Source organism: Pseudopodoces humilis, chromosome 3 (genome assembly GCF_049639895.1).
Source record: "Pseudopodoces humilis isolate 2021_Gansu_Grassland_sample_001 chromosome 3, ASM4963989v1, whole genome shotgun sequence".
In the NCBI taxonomy this organism is placed as follows: domain Eukaryota; kingdom Metazoa; phylum Chordata; class Aves; order Passeriformes; family Paridae; genus Pseudopodoces; species Pseudopodoces humilis.
Window position 1 is genome coordinate 30,102,304 of NC_142202.1, and position 14,953 is coordinate 30,117,256.

At 38.9% G+C, this 14,953-nt stretch overlaps 1 protein-coding gene across 3 annotated transcripts in view; it reads right to left on the minus strand.

The window, feature by feature from the left end:
- GLP1R (glucagon like peptide 1 receptor) overlaps window positions 1-14,953 on the minus strand; it is a 110,132-nt gene that overhangs the window by 24,413 nt on the left and 70,766 nt on the right. For all 3 annotated transcript variants that reach the window (XM_088053241.1, XM_005533237.3, XM_088053240.1), the window contains 3 exons: window positions 12,568-12,674; window positions 9,079-9,232; window positions 7,468-7,627 (listed from right to left, as the gene is read on the minus strand). In XM_088053241.1, coding sequence (XP_087909367.1) covers window positions 7,468-7,627; window positions 9,079-9,232; window positions 12,568-12,674 — 421 coding nt within the window. The remainder of the gene's footprint in view (window positions 1-7,467; window positions 7,628-9,078; window positions 9,233-12,567; window positions 12,675-14,953) is intronic.

Genomic DNA, 14,953 nt, shown 5'->3' on the forward strand with positions numbered 1-14,953 from the left:
GGATTTACTTACTGAGAATACATAGTATTTTGGGAGCAAAGTTACCAAAACCTCTATGCTGCCTTGATAGTTGTATAAGTAGATTAAGAGCAGCCTCACTGTACATTGCTTCCAAACCAAATGAGACTTTGATTCACAGAAACAAATTACAGCTTGAATTATTCCCTTCTTGACTTTGCTGAGCATTAAGTCATCTCAGTATGAAACTTACAGGATAAGACACAAACACTGAGAGCACAAAGGCTGTATCTCACTGGATATATCATTTGATAGATCAAGTGATAATAGTGATTTGTGGATATCTTAGTCTTGTGGATTCATGAGAAATCTCTCCATGTTTAATCAAACCACTTGACATTTGAATTGAGAACCTATTATTAATACTGCTATTATTTCTATATCCTCTGCTTCTCTGTTGCCACTGTCCGCCCAGCTGCAGCCAGGGAAACAGGGGAGATCTTATATAGCATCGACCAGAGGGCTAAAAATGAGGCTCTTCCCCTTGCTGAGATGGAAGTTCAGCTTTATTCTTGTTCTTGGGACCCGTGGAGAAAGAGAGCAGGAGGAAAAGAGGAAGAATATTGATAACATGTGTCTTTTTGAAGGTAGGGGAAAGAGGGTGGATTACATTCACACAGCCAATAAGGAGAACTGGGGAGAAAGAGATAAGGGGGAAGAAGCTTACATTCTGTACTTTGGGGTTACAGCTTGGGTTATACCATTTTTCTAAATGCATTACAACATAATACTATATTTAAAAAGAGCCCATAATACTATATTTAAAAAGAGCCTAGGGATAATAGAATTGTATCAGCTATGCAAGTATTACACAAATTAATAGGCAGCAAGTATATAGCAACTTGTTCAACATTCTCTGCCCACTCCCACTTGTGATACATGCAGCTGGTGTCTCGGTATTGCAGCACCATCAATCACACTGTTTTCCATGCTGGCAATGCACATTTTAGTCTGAGACACCAAGACTTAACAGTGCAATACACACATGAATATGCATTCATGTTCAAACCTTACTGCATGGATACCACCTGACATATACCAAATTCACAAAGCCTTGTCCTGAGAAATGGGTTGTTTTGGAAACTAACTGGGATACAGTCTCAGCAGATGGGAATACATGCAGTTTTCCAAAGCCCTGGTAAAGATCTAAAGAGGAGACTGCCTCAAGAACATTCCCTAATTCACTTTAAGCCTGTAGAAGTCATTCTATCATAGCAAAAGAGCAAATCTGAAGCATCTCTGCAATAGCTGTAGCTTGCAAAGATCACTGATCTCCAAAGACTAATTAACAATCTTGATATCAAATTTACCTGTATTAACCAGCAAAAAACCATACATTATTCTGGTTACCTTACTCACTCAAGAGAATTCTCTGGTTTGAACAGGGAGTAGAAATAGACCGAATACAACTCACTAACACCACAGATGACTATGTTTCATTAACAGAATCAGTGGTGTATTCCATTCCCAGGCTACCAGCATAATACTTTTGATGCATTTGAGTTTCAGTCTCACACTTCTTTCTTCTGCTGCTGCTAATCAATGTATATCAGATAGCCAAGAAAAAAAACTGCACTCATTTATAGGAGGCATTTATTTAAGGTGTTGGCTGAACTCTTTCTGGTTTTGCTTTTTTGTCATGCAGAAAGCTCTGAGACGGATCCTTTCTGAGATTAACTGACCAGAGGAAAGTCTCTGAATTCTGGAAATGGTAAAGTGTACTTTTCCTTCTGTACTGCATCACTTCTGAAGATGTCAGAAACCGCAACAGCCTGATCATGATAAACTCTGTAATCCTAATTCTTGCAGGCTGACAGCTGACCCAAGATCTTTGAACACTACATGGTGATTATGAAATCTGTCAAGTGTATTAAAAAATAAGCCTGCTGACAGTTCCACTAATAAAGTTCAACTTCAGATGACTGGGTATCTGAATTATAGGTTGCAATAATAATATATATTATGGATGATGAGAAAGTAATGGAACTGCCAAATCAACATCTTAACACCCCACTGCATAAGTAAGCAGTACAACATACTTAGTTTTACTCTAGCTCACATATTCTACACCTGATCAGGTGTTTTCATAGTAAGGGGGAAAAAAAAAGAAGTTGGAAAACCAGTCTTTTTTCAGAATGACAGAAGGATGGGGTAGATAAAAGGACAAAATGTTGAGAAAATCTTCACAGGGTGACATTTTCAGAATGCTCCACTATCCCTAACAAGAGGAGCAAGAATTCCCGCAGCTGCTAATGGAAGTTACCATGTCCTGATAGGAGCATGCAAAAATCAGTCTTTTCATTTAATAGGTCTGAGATATTTTGGTAACAGAACAGAAAAGCTTGAGTTTGTTCTGGAACCCACAGTGTCCCCACTACCAAGAGACATGTCACCGGATGGTGATATTCTATGCCATCATCTTTCCCTTACCTCCACATGCAAGCAGGTTTCCATTCTTACAAACACACCACTGTAGCTTTGACACTACTACAGACACTATGATTTGTAGCTTTGTAATGTACCTCACTTTATGTGGAGGCAATTCCAGGAAAGACTGAATGAAGAGCAAGAGAAGCTCCTCTCATCCTCATGTGTGATTAGAGATTCTTTCTGAAGAAGATTTCTCTCTGAAGGAGCAGAGCACTGCCATCCTGCTGAAACCCTTAAAGAAGGGTTTATGTGTGATAAGTTCAACCCCCAAGAAAATCAGGCACATAAACCAGAAGGACACTACTGCTGTCAGACCAAGTTCATTCTTCTTTCTCTCAGAAAGCATCCAAGATGGTCTGAATTGGTCAACTGACTGATGAAGGAATGCAAGAATGATGCTCTGACAAACTGAAAGAAATTATAAATAAATAAGAATACATATAGAAATAGTAAAAGTACTGTAAAAGATGAAACATTTTTGTTCTTCCTAAAAAAAGGAAAATCATGGAAGTTTCATTTAGCGAGCAAAGAGGATTAAGAGGAACTCCTGACATGCATTTCTTACTAAGATCAGTCTGGACACAAAATCTATTTTTACGTCCTTGTCTGAAGCAGAGCTTTCATTTGAGAATAGAAAAGAAGTGGTCAGTGCAATGAATGCATCCTGTTGCTACAGTGAATTCATACAGGACTTCTGAAGGAAGGTTTCTTACTGGCTCTGCTCCAGTCAGATCCTCCTTGCAATCAGGATGTAGATTTTGATGCCCTAGCCAGGCTTCTTGCTTTAAATAGCTTCATTCCTCAAAGTATTCTTCCTCAGAGCAAGTTTGGATTGCCAAGGCTTGGAAGGAAGCAGATTATTTATTTTTTTATGGTGATTTTCCTGCTGCAAGTGCAACTGGGTGTAAAATTACCACAGAAGCTCAGAGAATATTTAGCTGTTTATTAACATTTTCTTCTTAGCCTTTAGTGCTGAAAATGGTCTCCTGGTCTGGACGCTCAGAGTCACTGTGGGATCTTTCTGTTGTTTCCCCATTCTTCCCTCCTCTCTACTCCTATATGTGAATAGGTTCCTTTTCCACTAAGATCTGCTGATACTGCAGCTTTACAGTATAAACTGCTCTTTTCCAGAGACTACTCAGTACAGTACTGATAGCTGAAAGTCAATGTCAGGCTCAGCAGCTCCTGCCTTGGGTTCAGACATGATTGGTTGGCGTCCTGGACATTGATTCAGACCAGTCTGGACATACTGAGAAACAAAAACACCAAAGAAGTAATGACCTTGATCATTAACTTAAGTAGTTAAATTGTTTTTTTTTTTTTCACCCCTTTCTTATAAATGTTTTTTCTTCTCTCTACAAAGTGAGATCCATGGGCGAGGATTTCTCAAGGAAGCACCAGGTACCAGCAATGTATAACAACAGATTTTCTTTTCTGCAAGTGCAAATGGCTATGTGAATCAACAGCTGTTGCAGCTGCTGTTCTGCTGACACACATGTTAAAGAAAACCTCTCACCTACCTGCTCTTCCATTAACCTATTAAAAATTTTGCGGTTTTGATGCTGCTAAGTGTTTTTGCCTTGTTTTTCTCCATCAGCATTGAAAATGGAATATACCATTGTTTTTGCAGTAAGATACATAGAACTTAAAGCTGACACAAATGTATGAAAGTCTGCTTTGACAAAGAAATAGAAGACATAAGCATGACATATTGCACATTAAATGAAATAGGAAAAAATTAACACCGCCATCTCAAAGCCTAGTATGGCATGAAATCTCAGCAAGGAAGTGGCCATTAGGAATACAGTTACCTCACAAGTAATAGAGAAGGTTCATAGAATCCTATCAATATACATAATGTTAATATAAATGACTCACAATTTATGAAACTATATTAGTTTTCATAGGTCTATCAAGATTTTATGACTTTTCTAGGTTTTGTAAAGTACAATAATGCAAGACAAACAGACTTTTCCCTTTATAAACACTTGAACAGAAAAGAATAATTAATCATTTGAACTGATGATAAATGGACTACTGTCTAATAACTGACTTTAGAACTGTCCTGATATTATCATATAACAAAAAATACATTTGGAACATCTTGGAACAACTGGTCTATTGTGGGCTGAATCTGACAGAGAAGGGAAAGGGCATCTTTAGTCATGGGCTTGCCAAGCCTGGGAAGAGGGTTTTAAACTAAAATTACTGGGGAATGGGATCTTTAATCCATCCCACTCCTCCCAGCAGGATGCCAGTGCCAGTATCTACAAGGCTATGATCTCACTGGCATCACAGAGACATGGTGGGATGGCTCCTCACTGGAGTGTTGGAACAGAATGCCACAGGCTCTTCAGGAAGGCCAGGCAGAGGAGGAGGGGGTGTCACCACATCAATGGCAGCTGGAGTGCATGGAGTTCCACCTGGGGATGGATGACGAGCTAACTAGGTGCTTATGGGTCAGGATTAAAGGGAAGACAGGGACAAGTGACATTATAGGGGAGTCTGCTGTAGGCTGCCTGACAAGAAAGCCCTCCTGTAGACAGAACAGAGCATCCCTGTAGTCACAACCCCTGGTCCTCCTGGGGGACTTCAACCACGCATATCTGCTGGAGGGATACCACAGCAGAACACAAGCAATCCAGGAGTTTCCTGGATCACACTAATGATAGATTCCTTCTCCAAGTGACAGAGGAGCCAATGAGGAGAGGTGCCATGCTGGATCTTGTTCTCACAAGGAGGACCTGGTGGGGAACATGAAGCTCAAGGGCAGCCTTGGCTGCAGTGACCATGAAATGGTGGAATTCAAGAACCTTAGGGCAGTGAGGAGGATGTACATCAAGCTCAGTACCCTGGGCTTCAGGGGAGCAGACTCCAGCATGTCTGAGAGTGATCACAATCTTCAGTTATAATTGTAAAAAATAACAATATGAAGTGACTGTTTTTAAGCAATACGAACATGAAATATTTTGACATAATTATTCATCAAATGATGAGAAATGAACAAGTTAAAAAATTATCCTGTAAGAAGACAACTCATTAATGGAACAAAGGGTCAGAGTATCAAATTAGTTCTGGCAATCAAATAAATATTTATTTTTTGTTCCAGCTTTATTTTTACAGTTGATTAACTATTTCAAAGAGCAGGACAACAGTTCAAACAGGAATCTACTGGCTTTCTCTGAAGCCTCAGCATTACACTGAGGCTATCATGCAGCTCAAAAATCAAATTAAATGAAATTCCTCTGAGCATTACATACAGCAGAAAGTCACGTGGTGAGGGACTTGAACACCCAAAAGATGGAATCACAAACAAAGAAACAGAAAGAAAGGGGAAAATCTTTGAATCTTCCCACTGGTTAGAGATGAAACTGTTATTTGGTATAACTAATCTGGGAGCACTGAAATAGCAGATGCTTCTGCATTTGAAGATGGAGAATGATTGGCAAGGTTTGCGTGTGCAGACACAAACGGAAGAGCAAGAAACTGTACAGGTAACAATTGAACGGCACGGACAGAGCTTTTTCAGGAAGTTTGGATGAAACCCATGTATCTAGCGCCAAGTTCTTGCATTGCTGCTCATTTCCACAAACTCCTCTAGAAATTCAATATACAATAGCAAAACCGTTTTTGTAAATAACATAATCTGTTTCTGCTTTCTGCATTTTCAGGAGACAAACTCAGAAGTGATTCAGACCAAAAGCAGACTAACCCTTTCTTATAAAACAACACAATCCCCTCAGGATTTGACTGGATATAATTTTATTCTAATTTCTTTTCGATTTACTTTCATGACCTCAGTCACTGCTTCAGGACAGCTCCCACTCCCCCTTTTTTTAAATTAAATTGAGGGTCTAATTAAAACATATAGTTCAAATGTTAAACAAAATGATGCTGTTTTTGCCACATGCCTTATATGAAAGAATATGGAAGACAGAGAACTTTAATTAAAAATCTCCAGCAGGAAACTGCTATTATTTGCATTTATTTATTTATTACTATCATTTAGCCAGAAAACCTTTTCCCCTTATATATCACGTTTTTGTAGAAATGGGTAATTCACACTAATATGCCATTTATATGAATTTTCCCAGTGAACTAATCTGCTAAAATATTCACAGTTGAAATCCATAGAGAGAGGAGGAGTGTTAAAGCAATTTAAATGTTCAAACTAGCATCTGTGAAAGCACTTGCAGTATTTACTTGGATTTACTTTCATTTTTCCAAAAGTAGCCTGATTTCACCAAAAGGGGAGGGTAGAGAAGAAGAAGGGAGAAAATGCAATAAAAGTGCATGCAAGATCACTCCAAAAATAGAATTAATCCCAACCTGTAATGTATTTTCAGGTGAACTATACAGTGGAAGAATCAAAGCTTTAGCCCTTCTACAGAAGGTGACCCTTGCTCAACCAGCTGATTTCAAGGCATCACAATCCTTGATTTCAAGCACTCATGTGCCCATGGCACATGCACCCTGACCCTTTTTTCCCAGGCAATCCCTATTTGACCTGCTCTGCCACTTAGCCAACTTGACACCTCCCTGCTAGCAGCCCCTTGTTCATCAGCCCCTTGGCATCACCCCCACCTCATGCTGCCACCATTTCTTTACTGTTGTCCTCACCCAGATGCAAAGCATCGTTGCTCTTTTGCACCACATGTAGTTAACACATCTTTTAATGCAATTTGAAACTTTCAGGAGATGAAATCCACAAAGTCCAGAAAGTCCACACCCAGCTGGAACCACCCACGCATAATTTGGTCTGGGAATCTAATGTTCTGCAGGGAAAGTCCCATGTGCCTGCTACTGGTTTGGTGAGTTTCTGCTGTGTCCCACAGCCTCTGTGCCATGAGCATCCAGGAGCTGTGATCACATTCTCCAGCCCAAGCAAGGTAAGGGATTGGGAACAAAAAAGGAATGCGGAGTGCAGGACTTGAACTGGACAGCACTAGGACAGACACGCAAGTTTTCCTCTTATACACCTGCCAGTGCAGCCACAGGCAAACAGAAAAATCAACTCACCCCAGCCAATACAGAGATAAAGGCGGAAAATCCTTTGCTCAGAGAAGACCGAAAGTACCAGCAGTGTGTACAGGTACATGCCTTCCACCAGCAGCCAGTAGTAGTTTGCAGCCACGCAATATTGCATCATCACGAAGACCAAACGGCAGCTGAGTGATTCCTGTTACAGAAAAACCACAGCCCAAAGTAATGCAACAGAGACTGAGAATAAAAGGATACTAACTCAAAAGATTGGTTCTCTTTCCTTCTTTTGCTCCTCAACAAAAAGAGCTTGCTAAATGAATCACGTTTTATTGCATAATGGACAGAAGCCAGTAATAGGTGCTATGCACCACAGACAGATGCCTTCAACAATATTACTCCTTAAAAAAAGAAAGGTATGTGTTCTGTATTTTCCCCTCAATAAGCAATGGATTTCATTTTGAAAAGGATGAATAAAGATGAACAGTCAGTGAATCTTTCACTTTCCTGTATGCTTTATTTTGCAGTTGAGGATTTCTCTATTAAAAAGAAAAGAGTGGGTGCTGTAAGGTTGACTATTTGCTAAAGCAAAAGATATTTTCATAGAATAGCAATGTTGGCCAGTGCACCCCATTTAAGTGCAAATTCTCTCATAGATGATAAATTACAGAGATGAGCAGTAGGGCTTTAGATAAGTTTGAAACCTGATTACCTAATTAATATATCCATCAGACCTGATGAAACCACTATTGAGCAAACCATGTGTAAAACCATAAAGCGTATGTTTTTTGAAAAGAGGAAATGACTGACTATCCAATATGAACATTTCCAAACCATTAAGATGTTTAAATTTTACAATGTTATTTTCTGGCAACTGATAAATTGGAAAAAAAAAAAAAAAAAAAGCAACCATCATATGAGATTCACTAAATTGTTTTAGCACTTCTGCCTTAGGCAGTGTCAGAAAGGGATGGGCACTAAGGATACATCAGGAGAGTTTCCCTGTTTCCCTTTACCACTCCAACCCTGTACTGCAAATGCTGTACCCATGTTTTAGAGTCACAAGAGCTCTATACAGATAATAAAGCTACCTTTCTTTGATATTTCAAGTACATTTTGCATTCCAAATCCAAATGAAGAAGAGCACTCTTCCATCATTATTTACAGAAGAGTTGTATATCCTCTCTCATCAATTAGAAGTATTTAATTAGCCTATTCCTCCAATTTTCTAAATGCTTTCAAACTTGCATTTTAATCTGATACTTCCTTTTTTTACTGTCATCAAGAGATTATATAGAAATGACTAAAAACAACCAACTTAGCTGGTGGACAACCAACTGACCAGATGGACAGTTCTATCACAAAAAGTGCTGGCTTAGGAAAATAAATGCCCTCATATCACTGCTAGAAAGAAACAAAACTGCAGCATAGAAAGAAGATATGGGCACTGGTGTATGTATACACATATGTATGCAAAAAGATCAGCTTCTTGTTCCTCTGTCTAGTGGGGACAAACTTCCCACAGGTACACGTCACTTTCCCACAGAAACACATCATGCCATCAGCTAAAGAATTAAATTACCTGCTGTCATGCAGACACAACAGTGATGACTCCAATATCCTAAGAACAACCACAGTGTCTGCCCTTACCTGGAAGGCTATAAGTCCTTCCCACTGGTACTCCTGTGTGGCTGTGCTGTACATCCACTTCACCACCGAGTCTTTAATGAAAACAGATATAGCTCTCAGGATAAAAGAGGTGAAGAGGTTCAGGTGAATGTAATTCCTCGTGCAGTGCAGATGTCTGTAAAAAGAAAAATCTAGTCATGGTCCACTAGCTACATAAAAGATGGAACATCAGACACAGGACTGAGAAAGGGAACAATGAGCCCTGTAAGAAATCATGAGGCACCAGAGGCAATCCCATAACTTGAGAATGGCTGTAGGGATTTCAAACTGTCTTGTCTTTGGGAAGAAAATATTATCAAGAAAAACACATTCAAAACTTCAGCCCCTAGAGCCAATGTTTGGGGAAAGGAAGAAGATAGGTGCGTTAAAAAAAAAAAAAAAAATCAAAAGCTCATAAAGTGTAAAAATAAAGTCATTTTCAGAAGCCTTATCTGAAAGGACTAAAAAAGTCAAGTTCCAAATAATCCTGAAGCTAATTGCTTTGAACTAACCCCAATGTCACTGCACAAGTTTTGGCGCTTGGCAAAGCTCAGGACTGGTGTGCAGTGCACTTTCTGGCTGTGCTCAAACTCGCAATGAAAAAACATACATCTGTAAATCACCCTTTGACAACAAGAGAAAAATCTGTATTCAAATTGCCTTCTCGGAGAATTGTAAATATTTTCTGTAGAAGTAAAAGGAACAGATTTTTCACCTATGCATTCAGAACTGGAAGCAAAAAACAAAGGAAAAATCCTCTTGAGTTTCAGCAGCCAGCTGCAAAGACAATAAAATTGCTACTTGTCAAAAAAAAAAACAACGCACATTAAGGGATAGCGAAAGAAACTGCAGTCATGTAAATGGCATCCAGTTGCAGAGTACTGACAATATTTTACTAGATTTATTCGCAAACATTTTTCTGCCAGCTCAGCAAGGGTAAACACTTTACCTCAATGAAAGTTACACTGGGTACGATTTTTAATATGCTAAAAGATAGACATAACATATGATAATCAGCAATTATTCCAGCAAAACGTTCAATGAACTTATACTTTAAATGCCTGGTTTTTACAGATTTATACATTTTGGTAGAAAAATTGTCTCAGTCTGAAAGTTAGAGGTTTGCGCTGAAGAGCAATTTGTCTGTCATAGGTCAGATAGAATTTTTTGTATCGCTTTTAAGCCACAATTTATTTCAAGACTTATCTATGTTGGTACCCTTCAGAACTGCTTCACATTTTAATCTGATTAAAAAAGTTATGTAAATTAGGCAATTGAAGAAAATAGGTCGTAAGTAGTTACAGAGTATTTTTTTACAGGAAATGCAAGTTATTCAAATTGCTTCAGTCATGAAGCTATGGGCCTAATTCAGCTTCCACCACGGAAATTACAGACTGCCTTCCATTTTTTTCGGAAGGTGCAAAATAGGACTCTAGAGAGATACTGTTTCCTCCACTCTATCACCTTTAAAGACAAATATAAAGGTTATTCTGTAGTCTAAGAACTCTCTAAGAGGCCCATCAGTATTTGCATGTCATTGAATTAGATTTTGATCCCCATTTGTTGAGGCTGAGCAACTCTGGGGAGATGACCAAAGATTCCAGTCAGAATCCAGAAACTGCAATTCACATTGGGGTAGGTCTCATATTTCATGAGATCAAGGACCAAGTTGTGTCCTGGTAAACAGCTTCGACAGGAGAACACAAAATAGATTGATAGCATAGTTTTAACAAGACTCTTGGTACCTCTGATGTCCCTGGAACCTCACCTTCAAAATGAGATGCACACACTTGTGTACACTTCTTCAGTCTCTGCTTCATAGTTGAATGAAAAAAATGCTAAAGCATTACCCCACAAAAGTCAGGGCATCAAAATTCCATCTCTCCTGCCAGTCCTTGGTGACAAACTTGCTCTTTGTCCCCTGCCAGAAAACATCCTTTCTTCCTTCAAAAGTATATGGTTGTGCTCTGTAACCTTTACATTTGGGCTGCTAAGATTACTCAAGAATTAATTAATTAATTAATAGGTGAAATGAGGAGAAAACAGTTATCCTGGGGGACATCTGGAGACTTCAAGACCATCTGGTGCTTTTTCAGAAAGGTCCCAAAGTTGCACACGTACAACACATACAAATGATAATTATCACATGGCATTCACAGAGGGTGAGCCTGTCTGTGGATTTCTGCAGTAATTTTAAAACTTTCTTGATATTGCCCACCTATGGTACTTCACTGGAAATAGAAGGGATAATACAGTGCTAACATGTATGCTTCCATGTAAGAAGGCTTGCATCATTTCAGTTTTGGAAATTAGAAGCTAAAAGACATGACTGATCTTTTTAAATACATAAGGGAAGAAAGGAAAGGGACTGCCTTGCTAAAAGCATAGTGCAGACACCAGAGCAAATGACTAATAACTGGCAATGATAATTCTTCAGTCAGGGAAGGAAGTTTCTTAAGGATCAGCATACTTAAGGTCCATGACTGGATTTCAAATAAGGGTACCAGGGAGGCAGTCTCATCAGGACACAAGAGTAATGGGATCCTGCCTGTAGAGATCATCTTCATTGCAGAGAGACTTCCCACAACAGAACAGGATCTCATCTTTGTGTTTTCTAAGTATCATTCTCCTGTGCTCAGCACCCCCGAACTGAAGGAAATTCTGGCTGGAATCAAAACATCTCTTGCATTTACACGGAGGAAAAGAAAAGATCCCTATTAGAATCCAAAGTTGTGTTTTGGTCTGGTGGGGGGTTTTGTCTTTTATTTCTTTTTTTGACCAAACATACAGAGTATTTTTCACATATGCAACCAAGAGTTTTTAAATTTTTACATGCTCTGTTGAATTTGTAGGTGCAAACCTGGATGAACTCAGTATGTCACTATGGCCGGCTGTCAGCAATATATTTCACAAACTTTTCAAGTTTCAAATTAGACTCTCTTCTACATTGCAAAAAAAATAAAAAAAATACAAAAATCTGAAAGTTCTCCAAAAATAAAAACTTTGTCAAAAATACATTTCTGCACATCTTGCATGTGAGGGCTGAGATACAGGCCAGACTGAGATTCATGCTCTGGGTAACTCCAAGCAAAGCAAGATGAAAATTTTTCTCCTAAATGTTCTTGCTCATCTCAGATTTGTGCCTCATCTGCAAGGTGAGATCATGAAGGAACACTTGCATCTCTCTCTTTTACCACCTCTTCCAGCAGAAATTCCATTGAAATAAAAACTTGCCTAACAAAATATTCCAATTGATAAAAAGTACCTGTTCCACATGTTCATATGGGTAACTGCATACATTTTGAGAAGGAATTATTTTAGGAAGGAACACAGAAGTGACAAAAGATAGAGAAATAATGATGTGACGGAAGGAGAGCAAACAATAATCAAATGTTTCTGTCAAAGTCTGATACTGTCATACAGAAAAACATAAAACCTTTAGTCCATTCTCTTCAAAGCTTCGCCAGTTACCTGAATCCAAGAAGAATGGCAGTTGCTATTACAAGGGCAGAGAAGGAAAGAGCATATCCAATGGTGTATATGATGGACAAATTCAGGAGCTGTTCTTCTGGTGCATCCTGAGAGCATATAAAGAAGAAAAAAAAAAAAAAAAAAAAAAGTGGAGGGGAAAAGAGAGAGCTCATGGCCTTCAGTTCTTTTCTCCCAGCTACTTTCTTACTTTCTTAATGATAACCAGAAGTCATTCTCCGACTTTCAAGTTTAAATGCACATGTCAAATCAGTCTTCCATTTTCCATATGCTCTAAAGAAATAAAAATTTAATCTTAATTCCTCAGCTGCTCCCAGGTGTTTGCTCAAATAATTGGGTTGCCTGGCTAGAAAAAATAGATAATGTGACATTATTTCATAATAAAGAGAGACGTGAATTACCACACAAGCAAGTCTTAAAACTGATGGCAGGAAGCACAGACACAATTCAGACCTGCAGTAAAAATGAAGACCTAATCTTTTCAGACTTGAGCACTGCAAGCAAGTCTCCTTACTGTGATAATGAGGGGGATCCTCATCTACACTTCAAAGTGCTACATCTACACTTTTAAGTGCAACAAGCCAGGTCACAGTTGATGATTTGGAGGCAAAGCATGCCTTGTGTTCACATAGCTAAACCTCATCTGCCCCCAAATAATCTGTCTTGTGCCTCAGCTATGCAACCTCCCGGTAACAAACCACAGCCCAACAGCATCTCATGTGCTGGGTGTTACTGCACTATTTGAGAGGAAGCAACCTGCTGCATACCAGAACAGTGGGGACTCCCTTCAGATTCACTGAAAATATGATAATTGAGACCCTTGCTTGAAAACTCTGGCAAAAATCCTTACAGAGAAGAGAATTACTTGAAAAGGTACAGGCAGCTCTGAATTTTAACACAGTCTTATTGCTCAGCCTCCAAGACACATTCATATTCACTGTTCTAGTTCATCTCTAAGCACATATCTTTGTCAAAATAGACTCAATGATTTTCCCTTCTTCAAGCTGCTAACTCTGCAATTGACTCCTGAGACCTGTGCTGTATAAAGGAATACATTCTTTGTACTTCATAAATAGGTGCAGTTATTCAAATGTATTTTGCAGAGCCACGAGGATTTAAGGTAAACATACATGCTGTACCTCAGATTTGCTAGTTTAATGCTTTGAAGGGAATGCTATGAAAGCTGCCTTATGAACAGGAAAAATCTCTTCAGTATCAAAGCTTAAGCAAACAACTGAAACCTGACAATTTAAAACATGTACACAGATGAAAATGATATCGTACACCTAAATTTATAAAGATTCACCAACACTTTGGAATTTGTTTTAGTTACATTTTTAATATAACACATGACAAACTTATAAAAACAACTTCTTGTTCCTGCATGCCAGATGCATAAACCAAAGTTACTATGGGGCTCTATATACCTTAGCTGGAAAACCAAACATGGCTGTTCACATTTCAGGGAGTGACACCATGTACAAAGGGTTTCAGAATCCAAATCAGTTCATGAAAAATTCAAGTCGGGTGCCAAATGAACAAATGTTACCATTAGGTATCTCACTCATTGGCATGTCCCAACACAGCTCTGGAAGAAATCATAATGGCCAACAAGGAAAAGTCAAATAACACAGCATTAACACATTAACAATGTTAAGACATTAACAAGACAATGTGCTCTGCAGGTATAGTGCAAAACACAAAAGGGATAAGGAATTAAGGTTGCAAGTCAAAAAAAAAGGTTAAAATTCATATATTTGGAGAACAGAAACTCTCTTTTTTCCCATCTTCTCCTAGGCTGTAGCCATTTATTCTTTCTGAAGAATGAGGCACTGAGCAATGGAAACTACAGAAAGTATAGATACTGAAGCTCTTGGGACTTTCATAAACTTGAACTGTTTTGACTAGGTAATGCACTAGTTCCCAGTACCCTGGGATAGAGAGAGTGCACTCAATTTCTGTGAGGGAAAGCATCGCCCTTGGAGGTTCACAGTAGTAGTGGTATCACGTGTCATGGGAATGCACACAGTGTGCTGGCTGACGCCAACACTGTTAAAAATCCTTTGAAAATCCCTGTGCTCTCCATTTAGTGCCAGGCATCTCAGCTCCCTGCAGAGTAAAAAGCATGAGGGCAAGAAAATAACACTGACAAGCCTAATTCCACTGCCCACAGAAAATGAAGTATAAAGACAAAAAAAACATTAAACAAAAAAAAAAGGCAGGGATTGCCCCATGCCCAAAGGTGAAAAAGCAAATATTCTTCAGTTCAGTTCATCTTAATTACCTTAATAGCTGCTAACAAGAAAGAGCAAATGTTCACAGTTGAGTTCCTTGCACGGCACCACAGCTGGGATGACCTGAGTCACTT